The following is a 22,957-nucleotide window of genomic DNA, read 5'->3' as shown; positions in this document are numbered from 1 at the left end:
TGTCTGCAGTACACTAATACCTTCTCTCTGTTCATCATCTACCCTTTACCTCTGTCTGCAGTACACTAATACCTTCTCTCTGTTCATCATCTACCCTTTACCTCTGTCTGCAGTCAGTGGTGGAAGGAGTACTGAAGTTAAGTACTTAAGTAAAAGTACAAGTACCCAGGAAAATAAAAGTAAAAGTAAAAGTACTATATCAACAATCCTACTTAAGTAAAAAGTAAAAAGTACTCACTTTTAAATTTACTTTAAAAGTAAAAGTAAAGTAGGCTACTCACGAAATGGGTTGTCTCTCAATGTCTAGGCTGTGCCATTTTGATAAAGAAATAGCGACTGGTAATAAATGCCTCTACAGATGTCACTACTAGTAATAATTATAAGCAACAACATTTGTTAATTGGAAAGGTTGGTGTAATTTTTACACGTAGTAAGTTTCAATAACTCCATACCATTACATACCGACATTCAAGCAGCAAAGATGAGACGTCGTTATGTGGTGAGAACTGATAGAAAATCGATAACAACAACAATCGCCGCCATTTTCTTTATTTTTTGTAACCTACAATAAATAAAGCAGGCTTCCAGTCAATGGAAAAATGGCTTCTCCCCACCGGCGATTGTTGTTGTTTACGATTTTCTACCAGTTCTCACTACACAACGACGTCTCATCTTTGCTCCTTGAATGTCGATATGTAATGGTATGGAGTTATTGAAACTTACTACGTGTAAAAAAGACTAGAAATTGAATGTTTATTTTTCATTGAATGTTTACATAAAGTTGCACTGGGCGCCTTTAATATTTTATTTAATTGTAAACGTGTAAAAAATGGAAATATGAAACATGAAAAACAAATGGAGTTGTTAAACTGGTCAATGCAGAGTTTTATGCTCTTTTGATTGCAGAAAAGGAAAAAAAACATATTGAATAACCCAAGACTAGTATCACTCCCCTCCACTCCTTTCCAGGAAACACGCTAGGCCAAAGTTCTTAATTTACTGATGGATTTATTTCTCTCTTTAATTCATTGTAATCCAACGTCGAACTGGTTAAAAGCAGTAAAAACACAAATCAACAGACAATCAAACCAAACATTCAAACCCAAAGAAATCAAAGAAATAAAGCATCATAAATAGACAAACATACCTCGTTGGCTGCATAACGATTGAGAGGGGAAATGAGGCAAGGTAAACGTAAATCACACTCATCAGCTTGGACTCAGCGGTATATGGCTGCGAACCGGCGTCTCAGGTCTCCTAGTCAGGTACACTTTTGCTACCATAATAAAGGTGTGTGTGTGACCCCTGACCCCCATGACCTCACTTCCTATGTAACTAAACCCAATCATGAGACAGACAAAAGGTAAAACAAACTTATCAAAACGAAAATAATCACCACAAACAAAACTTGAACAAAAATAAACAAAACAAAATCTAAACAGTTACAACTAGGCATTAAGTTTGCATGCCAGGCAATAACCAGTCAATAAAAAAGGCAGATATTTACGTTAGATTGACATTGCTAAACTACCAGCTTTATCTTACCACTACGTTAAATAAATAATCAAGGTACAATCGTGTTATTTTGATGCTATTGCTGTATGTCAACATGTATTTTGCTAGATAACAGTGTAAAATCATGTCAGTAACCGCATACGATATACAAAAGTCATAGACATTAACTTAGCATAGCAAGAACTCCGCATAACTCAACCTGTTTCTCCAAATTTGAAGGCAAATTTTTGAAGGCTAGCAACTCCTTTTTTGAGCTAGACAGGAAACGCACTGAAACCTCCACGAGTTATTCTTGGGGCCTCTGAACTTGAACATGTCCTCAGATGAGGCTGACTCTGAATCCATGCTGAAAAGTTGTTTGTTAGTCAGACTGTTTATCGAATGTATAAGCGAAACAGGCAAGGCTACCGTAGTGCTGCTGCCAAATACTCTGCTGTCATTGGAGCTGATAGAGCCACCTGATTGGTTGAAACGTCCTAAAGCAACGCAATCCATATTTTTGAGTAGGCAACATTTTGGCGAAACTGTGTTCATAAAATGTAACGAATAACGACACACATTGTAGAAATGTAGCGAAGTAAAAGTATAGATAAAAGCTGCAAAATGTAACGAAGTAAAAGTAAAAAGTATGCACTATTATTTTTACTTAAGTAAAGTACAGATGCGTAAAAATGTAACAAAGTACAGTAACAAAGTAAAAATACTTTGTTACATTCCACCACTGTCTGCAGTACACTAATACATTCTCTCTGTTCATAATCTGCCTGTGTCCATTGCTTCTTCAAGTGCCTCCTTTCTTGAATCAGCCTTTCTATTTCAACCTTGTCGTCGTTGACTTTGCTTGACCTGACTTCACCATCCTAGCTTTCTGACAAACTCCATATCTTTCCATGCCATACTTTTAGATGACCTCACCCATGCGATTCAATTTATTCCCCACTGTACCCAATCCTTCTGAAATTCCTTTTAAATCAACATTGATGCAATTCCATTCCTTGACTTCAGAGGCCCGTGGCCATCTCCCCTTTGGTTTCTTCCTTCTCAGTCTGATTGGTTTGTCCTTGCTGTTTAACAGCTACATGATGCCCACCATTCTGTGCAAGTGTGCCGGGCCCACCTTCTGCTTTAGCTGGGGTACTGATATCCTGTGGTCTCTGGTGCTCAACTCGCTGCTGGACTTCAACCGACTTATATCAATTAACCTGACTCACCCACTGAAGAGCTCACATTGTTTGTTGTACAAACAATCCTGGAGACTACAGTCGAAATTAAGCCCATTGCTACATACCAATACAATCATACAAAATTACTTTCCCCTCACAGATTCACAAATAAATATATTTTAGAAATGATAATAGCTTCAAAGTTACAGGTGCAGTTCAACATGCTTATTGGTCAACTATTCAGAAAAAAATACATTCTATAACAGGGAAGTTAGTGGAACAAATTGGTAAAGTGTTCATCAAATGGCAATCATGAATTGCACAATGTATATTTTCTAAATCTATGGGGACTCTCCATATTGAGTTTGCAACATGATGAGTTTAGGTTACTTGTATTGTGAAAAATGAAACCGTTTTTGAAACTGTTTCAAAGAGCATTGATGTCTACTGTGTTTTTTTACAGTACTAAGACGTGGATCGTGAGTCCTGAAGAGGTGGAACATCGCATTTGCAGAATCTGAAGATGTTCAAAGTTATGTCAAACTGTCTGCAGAGCGGGAAAAAAGAAAAATAATAATTTTAACATGGTACAGAACTGTGTTGATGGTAACATGCATTTTCATTGAATGTCTCTGCAGAGACACATGTTTAAGGAATATACAAATTCAAAAATGATGGTGCGTAACTCCTATAGACAGGGATAGAATAACAAACACATTCTGTATTAATTCTAGATTATATTAATGTAACAGATTCTACCCTATTCTTTGTCATAAAAGAGTTTTTAATCAACTTTGTGTGACTGATCCTTAAAAATGAATTTACTTTAAATGGAAAGAATGTTCTGATTTACTTTTGACTTGCATGTTGTAACTGCATGAATGTCTTGACTGCATAAATGGTGGCAATAAAAAATTGATCACAAAAAAAAAAATGAATTTACCTCTCCTCTGACTCCTAGGCATAACGGTACAAGAAAGTGACTTTCTGTTTGGGGTTCATCTTCACAGTTAAACAACATTTTACTCTTAATTGGCCTACTATGTATATGCTAATTACCTCCGCCAAGGAGGTTATGTTTTCGCCCCTGTATGTTTGTTTGTTTGTTAGCAGGATTACGCAGAAACGCATGGACCGATTTCCCTCAAACTTTGTGGGGAGATTGGTTAATATAATGGCACTAATTGATTTGATTTTCAGATGTCAAGGTCAAAGGTCAAGGTCACAAGGCGGAGGTTTGCATTCTCTAAATGCTCCCATTCTTGTTCAGGACACGTAATTGTCATGTAAGTGTGGCAAGAAGCATCAACCTTATTCTTGTTGGGTCCTGAGGGGGTGGATAGATGCCAGCTTCATTTGGTATAATTTAATTTTGCTTCATGTGTGCAGCAGTCCTTCTGAGTCAGCAAAAAACTGTAGGTGAAAAATCACTTGATAATCTACAAACTTACATTTAAATAACACAAAAAAGCATTCAGTCTCACATGCCCAGCGTCCATTACGCCCAGTGATCTATGTTCTCGTGGTCTATGTTCCCCAGTTGATGAAAAAATTAAAATTGTACTCTTTTTTTTCCCCCAAACTTATCCAAGGTGGGGAGGAGGTCTTGGATAAAACTCTGTTAAATACTGTGTAGAGGCCAGGTGGTCTATACAGTGTCACAAGAGGGACTGACTGCGTGGTTTTCCAGTTTGGGTGTGTAAGATGAAGTACGAGAACTTTTAAAATTATTTGAAAAGTTGGCATGGAAAATTGTTGCTATCTAATATTAAACATCCAAACATAAATACTGAGAACAAATGAAACCAAACACGACAAAGAATCATCTTATAATGCAGTACCACACTTAGTACCATTCATTCCCTTTTCCTGCCCTTAGTTTAACCCTTGTGTGGAAATGCACTGGGAGAGAGCCAGAGACATGAGATAAAAGTCCATGAGCCAGGGGGGTTGATCGGTATCATCTGGGGGACAAATGCTATCATTGTTTTTTTGGCAAGGTATACACCCCTAGTACTAGAAAAATCGTAGTGCCGGGTTGGTAGCGAAATCACTTTTTTTCAGCTCATGAAGTTACTAACCTCCTAAGATAAATTCCGTTTTTGAGATCTGGTGTATATCTGATTTAGGCTCATGATAGGGATATTGTCAGTATTCTATAATGCTTGGTATCATTGGAAAGGGGACCTTTTAGGCTTTCATTTAAGCCCAGGACTGGCAAACACAGAGGTCACATGACGTCTTTAAACCAGAAATAACACACATTTTATCACAATTTCCGCCTAAACTGTATGCTTTCTTTTATCCCTGGGGCATGAAGGAACATCAGGGACACAAAACTCAACAACTTCAATATTCAAGGCACTCTGATGATTCAGAAAATGTATAATATACCCATACTATTATTTGTGAGAGCCTTAAATTACACTTGTGCAGCCAGCACAAGTCTTCAAAGTAGAATGGAGCCAATAGAATGGACAAATAGGATGGAGCTCTATTCGTTTTAAAAGTCAAGAAAGAAACAGGTTGTAGAGTGAATATATTTAATCGAAGACTGGTTTGTATGTTGATATCCATTTTTTTTAATTATCTAATCATCATCATTTTCCATGTCGTCCTTGTCTTCATCTGAACTTTATACACAGGTCGCCTGGTTTTCACACTCTGTCAGTTTACACATGTCTGTGCACCTGAGGGGGGGGGGGGGGGGGGGGGGGGATCATAAAGGAGTTATGCTTAGGGCACCAAAATGGCTAGCAGCGGTACTGGATAAGAACATCAGCAGGGGTGGGAGAAAAGTCAACCTTGTGGAGCAAGAATTAACCGTTTAGAGACCGAGGCCTGTTTAACTCTTTTAGGAAGTCTCACATGCCTTTTGTATATTCTCCCTAAACTAAAAACATTCATGCACAAGTGGCATATACTGTATGTAGAAGATGAAAGGATTTAAAAGCTTTAAAGGCATATTGACAGCAAGAACAAAAAACTATTTTCCCACCAGTGGAATGTAATAAAGAACATAGAGAAATGGAATAAATTAAACAAAATCCAATGAATAAAAGTAAAGTGCATTTGATAATTTATCGAAAAGAAACTACATTAGAAGTATATAGAATTATCCAACATTTAAGAAAAAAGATAAAGAGCATAAAAAGCTAAATAAAATAATTTAAGAGGTAAATAAAGAGTGCATTTGATCAGTTAGCACAAAACATCTGACAGTTTGGTCTTTAATGTAGATTTGAAACTGGCTAGGAAATTGGTTCCAGAGTGAAGCAGCATAGCAGCTAAAAGCAGCTTCAGGATGTTAATTTCAGACAGTAGGTTTTTAAAATAGATTTTCCTCCAGGGCTTTGAGAGGTCTCGAAGGTGTGTTCTGCTGAAACATATCTGACAGGGAATTTGGTCCTGTCCCATTTAGTGACTTTTTAACAGGTATTGGAGTAATATTGTATTGAGTGAGCTGTTTTTATAAAATTACTGTTATGGTCAACAACAACCTGGGTGTGAGATAAAAGTTATACTTGTTCCAACACTCGCTACCGGGTTTTAAATTAAAGCTCCACTATGTAACAGTTTTTACATTAAAAGTCCACTATGCAATGTTTTGTTTTCATTTGTCTTATGTTATCTAGTGTTATCTAGTGCATTGTAATTGATGTAAATATTGAAAATACCGAAATAAAATGCAGGTCAACAATCATTTGGCGGTGTTAAATAAACTACCATCTTCCATACGTCTCCGTGTCGTCTGAGGAACGTGACAACTAGCATGTTCTCTATGGGCTGGTTGTCAGATACAGCAGGAGTGGAGAATTTCCCGTCCTTATCAATAAGTGCTTCCGTCCTTTGCCATAATGAGAAGTTAGTCAAACTAAATGAGTCATGGGCTGAGCCTGGGAATTTTGACACAAAATACACATGTAAGGATCACACACAACTTGCATGGTGATGCTGTGCAGCCTTTTTCGGCTTCTGCACCTGTTTTTGTTAACAGGAGGAGCTCTGATTTGTCTGGGAATTTCCCCTCCCTTCACTGCATTTCATTTGCTCAGTTGGTCTGGCGAACTACTCAATGGAGGTCCACTTCAGTCACATAATTGGACACACCTTTAACCAATCAGACCAACGATACTATACAACGATACAACGATTGGTAATAAAGCAAATCTTTTTTCTGTATGAATTGTTCCAGGGCAAGTTTCTGTTCTATTTTCAAAGAAAACTTGCCTTTGAAATCATCCAAGACAGGCGCGAGAGCAGTATCGAAGTTTTGCTGTGCTTCTCTCTTTGCCGTCGCTTTTGTAACGTAGTCGTGGATAGTTTAAATCCGCCAATGGCGCGCCAGGTAGCCAATAGCCAGTTTGTGATTGGCTCCAAGGATCCTTACAATGCTGAACTAAGTTTGTATAGCCGCTTCGCCAGACCGATGTCTGAAGGCAAAATCAAATTGGCCGGAAGAAGAGGTGCGCTGCTACAGACAAATGAAAAAACGTAGAAGAAGACAGGAGGACACGAGTAAACAGCCAGTAGACAAGCTAAAATTAGCAATGTTTAGCCTAACCGCATAGCATACATTTAATCTGCACAGTAATACATTATGGTGGTAAATAAAATCAGTGGTCAGAGCAGACTATAGGTTATGCGAAAATGTATTCTATTTTCTATTGATAATAAAGAGTTTGGAACAGTGCAACATGACATGTCTGTGAGTTGTTTAAATGCCTTTGCTTTATTGAGAGGCTGAGCTTGAGCATGGGAGACCACAATGCAAGTGGTGTGGATCCTGGATGGTTTACAATTGCTTCCAATTTCATGGTTTTATTACTAACAACAAATGTAAGCTATTGTTGAGGGCTTTGTCATTCACGTACTGTACCTCTGAAGTAACGTTAATGCTAGCTAGTGGGCTACACAAACAGCTATCGTTGTCTGACAGGACTAGAGCTAACTTAGCATTCATCTTTATCGTGTCAGGTGTTCTGGCTGGTCTACAAAATTACGTGGCCATTATGGCCGGTTCACACAAATTTGCAGGATCGGGCCCGATTTTGAAAAGTCTGCGACGAGGCGAGGTCTTGTAGTGTGACATACTTGCGACCTGCGATGTATTCGTCTGCGACGTTCGAAAACCCCACAACGAAAAGTCTGGCATGTCAGAATTTTTGGGGGAATCGCAATGACGTATCCATTGTTGACATAGCGTAAACCTAGCATAAACTTCACTTTGGCCCGTCTACAACGAATGTCCAGCCTGTTAAACTGTTATTATTGTAAATGTAGGTTACAAAATGTTGGTTTTAAAGTAGTCTATTTCCAGTCTTACCCAGAAATTGACGTTTGATAGCCTACCTCAAACGTTTGCATAGCCTATCAAAAGTAGCTAGCTGCTACCTAGGCAACTGGATACAAAGATTCATGATCTTGTAGTGTGGCCAGTCTTCCGACCAAGACGAAGCCCAAAGTCGTGGCTCTGTGATCGCATAGTGTGACATGTTAAATCGTGAGGGAATGTTCAACAATCGTGTAGTGTGAACCGGCCATAAGTAAGACCAGGAAAAACTATCCACATGTAGGTAGAGCAGCACACTATCCCAATAGAAACAACTTAGCACAGTAGAAAAAGGTAAGTCATACATTTAAATTATTGTTGCTGTTATGAGGGGAAGTAATGGGGTGAAAAGGGCTTCAGCCTGAGGTCGCGATGCGATCACGTGGGACAATGACATCATCAGGTTGCGTGAATCCGTGCACACGTACACCAGCCCCCGTACCGATTCAAATCTACACACTTTCTACTCCCGATTTGGATCGTTGCGGATACCGTGTGCGGATAGAGAGTGCTCGTCTAAATGATAGGGCTATCTGTATTAATTTGACAAACTAGGCTTCATGTAAACGGCCCCTAAATTATGGGGCTATCTGTATTCTGAACTTTACGGACGCAGACAAACTAGAATTTGTATAAACAGCCTCTAAACGTGCAGTCAGAAGGTGTCATAATGATCCCACACCTCCGATTTTGTGCAGTTCTGACCTTGTCAACTTACAATTACATTTTTTTTAAAACACTCCATTTTTGCAGAAACAGAAAAAAAGAAGAAAAAAACTCTGACTAAACCTATATGACCTCCGCAGCGCTGTCGCGGCGGTCATAATTATACACAGGAAATTATGTTAATTGTGCTCTCTTTCCGCATTCTTAAGCTTCTTTCTTTTAAAAGGCTTCCTCAACCGCATCTTCAAAAGGAATTGGGTAACATTTCAACAACTTATTAGTTGAGATTGTAAAATTCCGCTGTTTCGCTTTTTTCTGTAGATCCCAAAGCGACCGCCCACGGCCAGTAAGATTTTAAAGACAGATTCTATAATATGGCTCCTCAGAATGTTCCAAAAAAGTTCCTTTTATTTGAATGGGCCACCCCAATGTTTGAAGGTTTCTGATAGGCTATTTCTTTATATTGACCGCTGCGAAAAATTAGTTTTACTGAATTTGAATTCTAAAACTGATTGTCCAAATCCTTGATTGTGATGGGCTAAAAGCCGTTGTAAAACCCAGCATAACCTTACAATTTGATCTGATTACATTCCATATCACTGCGCAGTGAATGGCAAGGCATTCATATAGCGCATTAGTGTTCCATCTGGCTGTTGCGTTGCTTCAAGGGTTGCGTGGCAACGATTTATTTAGGAACTATAATTTTTAGTGGCGGAAGAATGACGGTTTATCATTAAACTATTAGTAGTAAGTAAGTAAGCTAGCTTTATTTATAGAGCACATTTATATACAGCATAAACTGACCAAAGTGCTTTACAATGACATAAAAGTCAAATAATACAGTATAACAATAATACAATAACAGCCCACATAGGCAAGAACAGGGGGTTAACAGTTCAGGGGGAAAGGAAGGCCAGGGAGTAAAGGTGGGTTTTTAGCCTAGACTTGAAGGCAGAAATAGAGGGGGCGGATCTAATGTCCTGAGGGAGCTGGTTCCACAGACGTGGAGCGGCGACAACAAAGGCCCTGTCTCCTTTCTGATTGAGCCGTGAGCGTGGCACATGCAGAAACCCTTTGGTACAGGATCTGAGGGACCTTTGGACTGAATGTGGCTGTACAAGGTCAGTGATGTAGGCTGGGGCCAGCCCATTGAGTGCCTTAAAAACAAATAATAAAACTTTAAACTGTATCCTAAAATGAATGGGGAGCCAGTGCAAGGAGGCCAGAATGGGGGTGATGTGCTCACACCTCTTGGTGCCAGTTAAAAGACGTGAAGCTGCATTTTGGACCAGCTGTAGACGTCTGAGTGAGGAGTGGGGGAGGCCGAGGTAGAGGGAATTGCAATAATCCAGCCGTGATGTTATAAAGGCATGAATTACTATCTCCAGGTCTTTATGAGATAGGATGGTTTTGAGGCGGGAAATCTTTACGGGAAGTCTTTATGAGATAGGATGGTTTTGAGGCGGGAAATCACTCTAAGTTGGTAAAAACTAGTTTTGACCACATTACTAATCTGTTTGTCAAGACAGAGTTCAGAGTCAAGGATGACACCTAGGTTTCTGGCGAAGGGTGTGACAAATGGGGTGAAGTAACCTAAATTATTTAGAGTAGTGCATCTTGCCTTGGGGGGGCCAAAAATGATGACTTCTGTCTTGTCACCATTTAACTGGAGGAAGTTGTTGGCCATCCAGTTTCTAATGTCTTCAAGACAGACCAGGAGAGATTGGATGGAGTCCCTAGATTTTAATGGCAGGTAAAGCTGTGAATCATCTGCATAGAGGTGAAAATAGATGTTATGCTTTCTTATAATGCAGTGATTCTTGAGACAAGGGACAAAACAGGTTTTGATTTTCCAAAAAAATATTTGGATAACTTCCAAAATATATGATTACATTTATGTCAAATGAAGTTTTGTCTATCCAAACATGTTTTGGTTCAACCTCCCAGTTGTAGATTTTTTATGTAAATTGAATGTTTGCTGGGTCAGCACTTGATTTTTGTCAACACCATCATAAACATAAATATACTTATGGAAATTATTTTAAATGATCTTATCAGAAATATTTTCACTCATTAGTTTTCCCAGTTCCCCTTATAATGTACACAGGTCTTTAAATCATTAAAAACTAAAGTTTAGAGCCAAAGAAGTCAATGTTTAATGAGTAGAATTGAAATCATATCACGAATTACATTTGTCTTTAACCTTCAGATTTAACAGAGACATTTTTAAGCATTAAAAATACACATCTACTTTGGAAATGTGTTAATCTTTGAACAAATATCCTTCAAGGAATGAAACAGATACCATTTAATAAAAAAAACTATAAAAAATATATCTGAAGGAGTTGACACTCTATCTCTAAACTAGATTTAATTCGACACATGAAACTGAAATAGCAATAAAAATGCATAGGAAGTGATATTTTTGTTATAAACAGCATTAAAATGATTAAATTGGACACTAAGATGGCCTTAGTCAACACCATCAGACACAAATTTTGATGGTGTTTGATGGTGTTTTGATGGTGTTGACGTCTGATGGTGTTGACAAAAAAAGTACATTTCTCCTTATATCACACAAGATTCTCACAGGAGCCATCTTGTTTATCATCTGTTGATCATGGTCCAGCCAATCTAAATAAATAAACACTAGATTGCAGAACATTTTACTCTAATGTTGACTCTTTAGCCATTTTGGAGTTGATGCGCTATGGTTGTGACATGTGCATATTAGTAAATAGATATGAAAAACAAAGTATTATTAAAAACTTACCAGAGCTCAAATTTTCTCATGTCACCAGGAAGACCAAGGAGGAAGGAAAGGGGTCCTTTGAGTTAAAGCTGCCCTAAATTATTCCTGATTTTTTTTCCCAATTTAAAAAAGTCTGATGGTGTTGACGAAAACTCTGGACACATGTTCAACTGACCAGAAAGTACATTCAAAATGTTTCAAAATATTTTTTTTTAATGTTTGTGAAATAAATACTATGTTATTTACATATGATATAGGTAAAGTTCAATTTTATATCACTTTTCAGACTTTTTAAAGCATTGGAGCGTGATGTGACCTGCTTTCGGACATGGGTTTTTGTAGGTACTGGTCACATATCATATCATTAAGAATAAAAACTAAATGTTAGACAACAACAAAACACACTTTGTTGTGCTACCCTTGCCCTGTTGATGAGTTTGGTGAGGCTTTTAAAATATATTACGTACATTTTAAGATAAAAAAATTGTGATTTATGTCACGGACATGTTTTGTCCCAGGTCTCAAAAATCACTGAATGTCACCCAGTGGGAGCGTATACAGGCTGAACAGTATGGGACCCACTATTGTTTCTTAAATTGAATTGTCTTTATTTATGAAACCATATCAAATATTTGTAGTAACAGTTTTAGAAAAGCAATAAGCCCCAGCAATAAGCCCGCGTCGTGCCTACTGTCCAATTTCACAGTAGGTGCAAGACTCTGTGGCTTGTAGGCCTCTCCAGGTCTCCGTCTAACCATCAGACGACCATGTGTTGGGCAAAGCTGAGAATTGGACTCATCAGAGAAGACGAACTAGGAGACCCTCCAGTCCGCTTTGGTTCAATCCTTATGGTCTTTTACAAACCTCAGCCAGGCAAAGTACAACGTTGTCCCCGAAGAAAAACTTGCTTCCTTTTGCTCTGACAATGTTCCCCAACTCTGAGAAGTGTTTTTTCCAGCAGGGCAATGCTCCATGCCACACAGCCAGGCCAGTAAAGGTGTGGATGGAGTATCACCAGATCAGGACCCTGTCATGGCCAGCCCAATTTCGAGACCTGAATCCCATAAAAAAAACTCTGAAATGTGATCAAGAGGAAGATGGATGGTCACAAGCCATGAAAAGAAGCCGAGCTGCTTGAATTCTTGCACCAGGAGTAGCATAAAGTCACCCAACGGCAATGTGAAAGACTGGTGGAGAGCATGCCAAGACACATGAAAGTTGTGATTTTAAATTAAGGTTATTCCACCAAATATTGATTTCTGAACTCTTCCTAAGTTAAAGCATTAGTATTGTGTAGTTTAAAAATGAATATGAGCTTGTTTTCTTTGCATTATTCGAGATCTGAAGACACTGCATCTTTTTTGCTATTTTGACCAATTGTTATTTTTCTGCAAATAAATGATCTAAATGACAATATTTTTATTTGAAATTTGGTAGGAATGTTGCCAGTAGGTTATAGAATAAAACTAAAATGTACATTTTACTTTAACACATACCAATAAATAGTAAAACCAGAGAAACTGATAATTTTGAAGTGGTCTCTTAATTTTTTCCGCGGCTGTATATATACAATATATATATACTTGAATTTAGTTTTTAGGGTTGAATACACAGAACATTTGCCAGCATCTGGCAAACCTATAAATGAGAATCATATTGCGCATGAGAAACACATAATCCATCATTAATCGTAATGTGAGCGCTCGTGCACGCACATGTATGTGTGTGTGTGTGTGTGTGAATCAATCAGTGTACCTCGGTGGCATATTTTATTTACAAGGGGTGGCCTGGACAAGGAGACTCCCATTGAGGGACCCAGTCAGTCTGACCGTCATTCTCTCAGTGTCTTTTCTGCATTTATGCATCATAAGATGGTGGTAGATGAAGAAAATGACAGAAAATGATGACCGCAGTGATAATGCTACTTTTGTCTTAGTCCACATTATGATCAACTTGCTAGTGAACTGCATTTTAAATATCCATAAAAACACTGGGGGGAATACATCAGTAGGAGACCTTGGAACACACGCATGGCAGCTCTGGGACTGGGCGTCAAACCTGGTACCAACTGAGGCAGTCCCCTTTCTGGGGACAGGTGTCTGGCACATTTAATTAGACAGTTGCCTGATCTTACATGACAAATAACCTCAGGCTTTACAAGAAACAAGGACTACAACCAAGGAGACAGACTTCCTCGAAAGATCATTGATACAACCTAGCCACATTGTGAGTATATTCTTTTTAATTTTCCATTATAACAGTAATGCTACTATTTACTGAAATGCATTTGGTGTATTTCATTTAAGCAACATTTGGCAACCACCATAAAAATAAGAGAGAAGAAGCTCAAGATGATGGTTAATCATTTAACAATGGCAGTTGCCCAATTACATTTCTAGGATGTGCGCCCCAGCTTTGGGTTTTATGATTAACTGAAAAGAAACGTGGTTCTAATTGATTTGAGGCCAATGATCGACAGAGTCAATAGGAGTACAGAAGTACAACCACCCGTTAAGCATACATGTTGCTCTTTATACCTCCCTGTCGGTTATTACACATTATCTCCCTCTGGAACGAAATACTGTTTTCTGATTGGCTAATGGGGTGTACATTAAGTTCGTATAACCAGACACCTTGGACGTAGTCCCAGTAGAAACGTTAAATCGCCGTTCCATATCAATGCTCTTGAATGGTTACCATTGACAACCAACGTAACGTTTATTTTTTGACAGCTAGGATAATTTGAACCAAGATGGCGGCGTGTTGGGACAAGTTAGTGGGCAATGTTTTATGTCAATTAAGCTATCTACACGACTTTTTATATGTCTAAATTGACTCGGTTAGTTGTTTATGTTCTACACGAATGTTGCAGAGTATTGTAATTCTTAACTGAAAGTCTCGAATATTATTTGTAGGCGGCTGTTAGCGCTTAGAACAAAAAACCATTGAAACAGATGGTAGCTCACACGGCTAACTGGCCGGCTCGATTGTGAGCCTTCGACCAAAATTACTAAACTTGACCTCCCTGTTGCTCTGCCTCTGTCCAACTTCACCATCAACGGAATCGTGGAGTTCAACTGTAAATAGTAAAACCTTATGAACAATACCTGTGTCCGTGTGTCCGTGTGTCCGTTTACTTTACAGAGGTGAGCTCATGAGTGTCACTTTGCAGCAACGCCCGGGGAAACTAAAGGTCCAGTTCCACGCACTACTTTCTCACTACTTTCTCACTACTTTCTCTAACGGGAGCACTAGGCTTCAAATCAAGAATTCGTCAGGTTATTATGCATATTAAATTTCCTAAAGATAAAGGAAATTCTAAATAATGATAATAATAAAAATAAAAAACTTTTTGGATGTTGTAAACGGGAGATAAGCGGGATAACGGCCTCCGAGCTGTCCAGTTCTACGAGGTTAATGGACTTCTGCGGATCCGCTCCGCGTCGTGGTGTTCTTTGCCCCGCAGCGTCCATTAACTTCGTAGAACTGGACAGCTCGTCGGCCGTTATCCCTTACTACACATATTTTAAACTCATCTTCTTCTTATTTCATACAATTTTTTTTTTTATACATACTATAAAATTGTTAAAGTAATTCAAAAGGCATGTAAGAAAGGAGTTCATCACCATTTCATCATGTAATGATTAATGTTTTACCATTTCCTTGATTTTAAAACTTTTTAAACTGAACACGTTTACTCTAACCTTAATGAACCGGTGTGTTATGTTCCCAAATGTTTCATAAGTGGTTATACTGTATAGAAATGAAGATGATGAAGTCACACAGTGGCAAACATTTGACTGTTCTGGAGGGTGTTGCAAGTTGTCCTGCACCACACTGACCTGATAAACACTGGAGGAGGGATCGCTGAGTCATAGAGGAGGCTGGCCATCAGCAAATATTAACCTGTCTACAAACAAGTCTGGGGCATTCATTACTTGTTGCGTTACATATGTCACAATGAAAACAACTTTATTGCTGTTCTGCAGTCTTCTGTGTGTTGCCACCTCACAGAAAGACCAAGATGGAGGTAAGGAGATTTAATCAACTCTGTCTGTCAGTCAGTCACTACAAAATGTCCGTAAGACAGTGCTGTAAAGCAGACGCCTTAAACTGATTGCGCCATCCTGCTTGTGGTTTTAACAGTGTGCACTGAGCCATTCCCAGTGGTGAGCAATGCAGAGGTGTCCGAGGAGTATAGGAAGCCCAACTACACCGATGGCAGCCTGCTGCCCTTCTCCTGTGGATTTGGCTACATGTCGGCAGGACGAATCGTGTACTCTTGCTCCAAGACCAAATGGGAAAGAGTCCGCAGGGGGAAGTGCCTTCGTGAGTAAACATGGTTGCTTCTCCATCGACCTTCCAGAACGTGTCTGCCTATAAGTGTCTATTGGCTATTGAACGTGCAATATCTGCTGTACTTTCTTTTTTACATGATTGTTTACAGCTAAACCATGTGAACTCCCAGAAGACATGCAATATGGAAGTTACAACTTAGTTGAAGGAACTGAACTGGTGTTTGGAACAGTGATCAAGTACACCTGCGACAATGGGTGAGTCTTGTTTCTCCAAATCTTGTTTGCATGTCCAAGGAAAGTGCTGATGTTGCATCCATTTTGACCAATCTGCCAAATATATCCACATCTTACTCACTGTATGTGTAGGGTAGCGTGTAGGGTTTAACTATCTGTGCTTTCATTAACTTAACCTAAACCTTTGCCCATATTTTCTATTAAAAATATGACAATGAACGGAACACTTATGTAAACTATGTCTTGAGTTTGTTTACTGATGGATATCTCACTCTTTAAAGGAATGAGCTGAAAGGAAATGGATATACTTAGGAATATGTTTTAATGGAGCAAAAATCTCAATGTCTTCCACAAATAAGAGAGTCACTGCTTGTTCTTTTCCCATCATCTGATTTCAACATCCAATTACAATGATCAAATACCAACATGTACAATTATTATTATTTATACATTTTACACTTAAAAACCGTTCAGAACAGAGCAGTAAATGCTCATGTTTACACTTGTTGATCTTGATTTAGCTACCAAATGATGAGTCAATTTGACAGAAGAGTGTGTATGCCTGATGGATGGAGCAACAGTTTGCCAGTTTGTGAAGGTAAGTGAAGATCCAATATTTATGTCTGGCATAAATGTTAAGGTAAGGAATGGAGGTAATATATATATGTATATAGACCTGTAGAGTGGCAGATAAGCACTTCCATCAATTACAATGGCAATTTTCTGGAGACAGCAATGAAAGGTATACTTTTAACCATGATCTAGGTTGTTTGCCTTGTTGTACAAAATTCTGTTAGACCTCATGCGGTTCTGGTTCTGTAACACCATGTTTTGTCCATGCTGTCATGAAGTGCGTAAGTAAACTTAAGGTAGTGATTTAGTTTAATCAGACAGTTGTGCCTAATTTGAATAGATACATGTATAGACAAGCAAGCCTGGACACTGTACAAGCCTGGACACTGCACAAGCCTGATCAGTGTACAAGCCTGATCAGTGTACAAGCCTGAACAGTGTACAAGCCTGAATAGTGCATATAGGTTCTTTCCTGACTTATAGCTGTAATTAGATTCTTCCAGGAGGACTCAAGCGGTTTGCTTGTTTGCTGTAATCTCTCAGTTATCACCTGTGAGCTGGGGGAAACTGACTCCAGTGTCACCATGAGAAGAGGAGATCCAGCTAATGGAGAACCTGTTAAATATGGAGAGACAGTCCACTTCACATGTACCCAAGACGGGATGAGCATAAGGGGGGAGAGGGAGGTGACTTGCACATCCAGTGGAGAATGGAGTGCGCCGTTTCCCAAATGTGAAGGTAATTACCAGTAAATGCTCATGTTTACACTTGTTGATCTTGATTTAGCTACCAAATGATGAGTCAATTTGACAGGAGAGTGTGTATGCCTGATGGATGGAGCAACAGTTTGCCAGGCTGTGAAGGTAAGTGAAGATCCAATATTTATGTCTGGCATAAATGTTAAGGTAAGGAATGGAGGTAATATACAGTATATAGTGTATATGTATAAAGACCTGTAGAGTGGCAGATAAGCACTTCCATCAATTACAATGGCAATTTTCTGGAGACAGCAATGAAAGGTATACTTTTAACCATGATCTAGGTTGTTTGCCTTGTTGTACAAAATTCTGTTAGACCTCATGAGGTTCTGGTTCTGTAACACCATGTTTTGTCCATGCTGTCATGAAGTGCGTAAGTAAACTTAAGGTAGTGATTTAGTTTAATCAGACAGTTGTGCCTAATTTGAATAGATACATGTATAGACAAGCAAGCCTGGACACTGTACAAGCCTGGACACTGTACAAGCCTGGACACTGCACAAGCCTGATCAGTGTACAAGCCTGATCAGTGTACAAGCCTGAACAGTGTACAAGCCTGAATAGTGTACAAGCCTGAATAGTGCATATAGGTTCTTTCCTGACTTATAGCTGTAATTAGATTCTTCCAGGAGGACTCAAGCGGTTTGCTTGTTTGCTGTAATCTCTCAGTTATCACCTGTGAGCTGGGGGAAACTGACTCCAGTGTCACCATGAGAAGAGGAGATCCAGCTAATGGAGAACCTGTTAAATCTGGAGGGACAGTCCACTTCACATGTGCCCAAGACGGGATGAGCATAAGGGGGGAGAGGGACGTGACTTGCACATCCAGTGGAGAATGGAGTGCACCGTTTCCCAAATGTGAAGGTAATGACCACTGTCTCATTGAAAATAACTATCACAAAGAAAATAAAATAACTGAGGAAAAGCACTTGGAACTAATGTACCCTGTACATCACTTTTTACAGCAATTACTTGTGAACGTGAAGAAATCCATGAAAGTGTCAAAGTAAAAGGCCTACCCACTGGAAACAGTCCTGTGGCATATCGAACGCAACTACATTTCACTTGTATTTATTCACTCATGGTCCTTGAGGGAGTGCAAGTGGTATCCTGTTTGGAAAATGAAAGGTGGAGCAGCACTTTCCCAACATGCGGTAGGGATCATTTGTAAACAGTCACTGTTTGCCAGTGTCAAGTTGGTTTAGAATCAGCATTCTTCACAAATTGTTTCATCTCTGAATGTACAACCACTACCATGTTTGCCTATGCCTATGCCTTCCCACCCCGACTTCCTTTGTTTTTCTCTACAGTAAAACCTGATAAGCCATGTGGTCCACCACCATCAGTCCCATTCGCAGATATAGATGGCACATCACGCCAAGAGTACAAGCATGGGGACTGGGTGAAGTTCAAATGCCAATCCTACTTCATTTTGCAGGCTACCCTTAATCATGATTCGACGCAGTGTATAAATGGACGATGGTCCAACACAATGACATGTCTCAGTAAGTACGCCGATCAGTAGGTACACTGCTGTGTTACACATGTGCCATTCAAAATGATCAATCTGCTTTGAACAGATTGCCAACACATGAAAGGTACAGAAGAAGTACTGTGTGTGTGTTTTTTTTTTTTAATCGGTGTGAACCAACTTAAGAAAGTAGAAATGTTTCGATCCCAAAGGCACACAGTCATGTGTTTTTTGTCTAGAAAAAGTTAAATGGAATGAAGGGGAATCCTGAGAAACTAAAGGTTATACTGAATAACCCCTGTTCTCTGATTCATTGAGTGGAGAGATCCACCTATGGGAGGGACATCCGTACCCGACCTCTGCAGAAGCAACCAATTGCACCAAGTCTGGCTTTGACAGACAGCAGCGCGAATCCGATGACACGGGTAGCTCCTCCCCGCTACCGTGGTATAAATTCTGAGGTAGCGCTGCACTTCTTCAGTAGACAATTCGCTTCTCGTGAAGCAAGCGGGGCATACTCGGTGGATCTCTCCACTCAATGAATCAGAGAACAGGGGTTATTCAGTATAACCTTTAGTTCTCTTTCATCATCTCGTGTTCGAGATCCACCTATGGGAGAGATCTGGACAGCTCCCCGATTGCCCTTTGCCTACCAAGACACTGTCAGCCTCAGATGGTCTCCACGGCGCAGTGGTGCCTAGACACATCCAAAGTGATAGCACAATCACAATACTGTCCCAGCAGATAATGGGATGTTGTTTATGACAATAATATTGTTTATGTCAGTGGGGGAAATGCAGTAGCGTAACGAACGTGGGGGTGCGACTCAAGCCGATCCCACGCTCAGAACAGAATGAGAAACCGGCGTTCTTGTAACATCCAGCCGGTAAAATCTCACAAAGGTATCCGGACTAGTCCAGCTAGCTGCGGAACATACCTGTTGCACGGAAATCACCTGAAACACAGCCCATGAAGCAGCCATCCCTCGCGTAGAGTGAGCTCTCAAGCCCGCTGGAGGTTGCAGCCCCTTTGAATCGTACGCGCTCGTTATGGCTTCGACAAGCCAGTGAGACAGGCGCTGCTTAGAAATGGGCATCCCTTTCCGCGGGGGGGCCCAGGAGACAAAGAGCTGGTCGCTCTGCCTAAAACTCCTGGTTCTGTCCATGTACGTTCTTAAGGCACGAACGGGGCATAAGTTGTTCAACCTTCGCTCTTCCGCTGATGCAAAAGGGGGCGGGTGAAAGGCTATGAGCTCTATCACCTCACAAGAGAACGTAGGGAAGCATTTCGGTACAAATGCCGGGTTAGGCTTAAGAAAAACCTTATCCCCATTGGGCGAGAACTGAGTGCATGAGGTGTGCACCGAAAATGCATGCAAGTCACTAACACGTTTGGCCGAGGCCAGTGCTAGCAATAGGGCCGTCTTGAGTGACAGCAATTTCAAGCTTATATCCCCAATAGGTTCAAATGGCTGTCGTGACAGCGCATCCAGAACCAAAGGGAGATCCCATGACGGGACGAGCTTTTTCGAGATTGGCAACGAGCGTCGCACACCCTTCATGTACCTGCGTACTAACGGGTGCCGACCTGCCGTGTCATCATTGAAACCAAAGTGACACGCAGATATAGCCGCCAAATACACCTTAATGGTGGAGAAAGATCTCCCTTCCTCTTTAAGGTCTTGTAGAAAGCTGAGAATATCAGAGACAGAGCACTGATATGACACCAAATGACGCACGTCACACCACTTTTCAAAGACTCGCCACTTATAGTCGTACAGAGACCTAGTGGAGAAAGCCCTTGCGCTCTGAATGGTGGCTACTACGTTGGGCGTTAATCCCAACGCAGACAGGTTTAGCCTTTCACGGGCCAGGCCCAGAGCGCCACCCGGTCTGGGTGGTTGTGGTGAATTTCCCCTTTCGCCTGCGATAGCAGGTCCGAACGTATCGGGAGCGCCATCGGGTGCGCGTACAGCAGGGTTACTATCTCCGCCATCCATGGGGCTTTGTGCCATCTGGGTGCTACCAGAATTAACATTAGACCCTGTTCCCTCACTCGGGCGAGAGTGGGAAGAATCAGACACAGAGGGGGGAAGGCATAGAGGAGCACTTTGGGCCACTGGTGAGCTAGTGCGTCTACGCCGAGGGGCGCGTCCTTGTCCTGAAGCGAGAAGTACATAGGACAATGGGCGTTTTCGCGCGAGGCGAAGAGATCTACGGCTGCTCTGCCGTATCTCACCCAAATCATTTCCACTATCTGAGGGTGGAGGCGCCACTCTCCGAACAGTTGGTTCCCCCTCGATAGCAGATCTGCCCCGGTGTTCATTATCCTTGGGACGTGTGTTGCGCGTAACGACAGAAAGTGCGGACTGCTCCACAGCAGCAGGTCGCGTGCCAGACAGTGTAGAGCAGAGGAGCGCATTTCTCCTTGTCGATTGATATAGGCCACCGCAGTGGTATTGTCGCAGCGGATCAATACATGGTGGCCCTGTAGGCGGGGCAGAAAATGTTTGAGAGCTAACCAAACAGTCAGGAGCTCCAGGTAATTTATGTGATACGAGTTTAACCAATCCGGCCAAACACCGTTCACCGTCCTGCCCTCCTGGGTTGCACCCCAGCCCGTCAGGGAGGCGTCTGTCGTCATGACTTTCCTCACGTTCACTGCACCCAGGGGAGTGCCGTGGGAATAAAACTCCGCGGATTTCCAGTGGCGCAGTGATGCAGTGCATTTGTGCGATACCTTCACATCGCGACGGAGATCGCGCATTGGGTCGAGGCGGAGAGATGCAATCCATTTCATGAATTCTCTCATTCTCAATAGCCCCAACGGCAGGACCTGTATAGCGGAAGCCATCAGGCCCTGTAGTCTCAGGCATGTGCGGAACTTCACCTTTGTTCCCTCTCTGAACAGTGTGAGACAGTTCATTAGAGAACGAATGCGTTCTTGTGACAAGCGAGCTTGCATAGACACCGAATTCAGCTCCAGCCCTATGAATGTGACCATCTGGGAGGGAGTGAAGTTGCTCTTGGCATAGTTCACCATGAAGCCTAAGGAGTCTATGTGTGTCCGCACCTGTTGTGTGTCCCGTAACACCTGGTCTCTGGAGCTGGCTAGTATGAGCCAGTCGTCCAAATACGTCAATATTCTTATCCCCGCAAGACGTAGGGGGGCTAGCCCCGCTTCCACACACAGACAGAATGTTCTGGGGCTGAGGGCAAGCCCGAAAGGAAGAACCGTGCATTCGTAGCATTTGCCTTGGTAAGCAAAGCGTAGAAACTTTCTGTGGGGGGGATAGACGCGAATGTGGTGAAAAGCGTCTGTCAAATCGATCGATGTAAACCAATCGTTTTGTTGTATTGAGCGTGATAGAGTGTTGAACATTAACATCTTGAAATGATATCGTCTCAAATGTTTGTTTAACACCCTCAGGTCCAGAATAGGACGGAGTGAACCGTCTTTCTTCGGAATCAAAAAGTAACGGGAAAAGAAACCCTGATTTGCTTCGCTTAGGGGAACCTCCCGAATTGCTCCTTTTAATAAAAGGGAGTTGATTTCCTCCTCTAGGAAGTGGCCTGAGCCCTCTTCCGTCTGAGAGAAAATTATACCGTTGAAAAGTGGGGGTCTTTTGCAAAACTGTAGGCGGTAGCCTTTCTCTATAGTTCTGACAACCCACTCGGGGGCGGCCGTGGCTTTCCACGCGGTGACGTGTAGTGAAAGCCTGCCCGCCGACTCCGTCGGCACCTGAGCGTGAGGAGTGAGCGCTCTCATGTGCGCTGCAATGTCGCCATCTGGTGGCTGAGTCACTGACAGCGTTGGCTTTGGCCTCATAGTGCCTGTTTTCTGATACATTTCGTTCAAACACACGGCCGTAGCCTTTATTGGGAATGTGAACGTGGTGTAGTGCAAACGGTGTGGTAACCCTTTCAAAGCACTGGACATTCCCCCATCCCCCTTTTTTAACGCGCTCTGGCGTGGGGATAACGGGCTCTCTCCTCTCAGCACGGAGAACGGTGCTGGAATTTTTGTGAACACTGGGGAGGTGGAACACTCCCCACCCGCTTCGAGTCTTCTCCTCTTCAGCGGGGGAACACTTAGGTGCGAGTCCAATGGGCTGGCAGCCCAAGAACCTGGACGGAGCCCCGAGAGTAGGCGGTCAGGTAAACCGCTTCCTCTTGGGATCGTTAGGGGTGGGTGG

At 41.4% G+C, this 22,957-nt stretch overlaps 1 protein-coding gene across 1 annotated transcript in view; it reads left to right on the top strand.

Moving 5' to 3' along the window:
• Positions 1-9,026, top strand: part of LOC308382713 (complement factor H-like) — a gene marked incomplete at both ends in the record, with an annotated part of 58,657 nt that extends 49,631 nt beyond the window's left edge. Inside the window, one exon of the mRNA XM_080860242.1 lies at positions 8,998-9,026. Coding sequence (XP_080716368.1) covers positions 8,998-9,026 — 29 coding nt within the window. The remainder of the gene's footprint in view (positions 1-8,997) is intronic.
• Positions 9,027-22,957: the final 13,931 nt, after the last annotated feature.

Source organism: Sprattus sprattus (assembly GCF_963457725.1).
Source record: "Sprattus sprattus genome assembly, chromosome: 2".
In the NCBI taxonomy this organism is placed as follows: Eukaryota; Metazoa; Chordata; class Actinopteri; order Clupeiformes; family Clupeidae; genus Sprattus; species Sprattus sprattus.
This window is presented reverse-complemented; position numbering and strand designations above follow the sequence as displayed.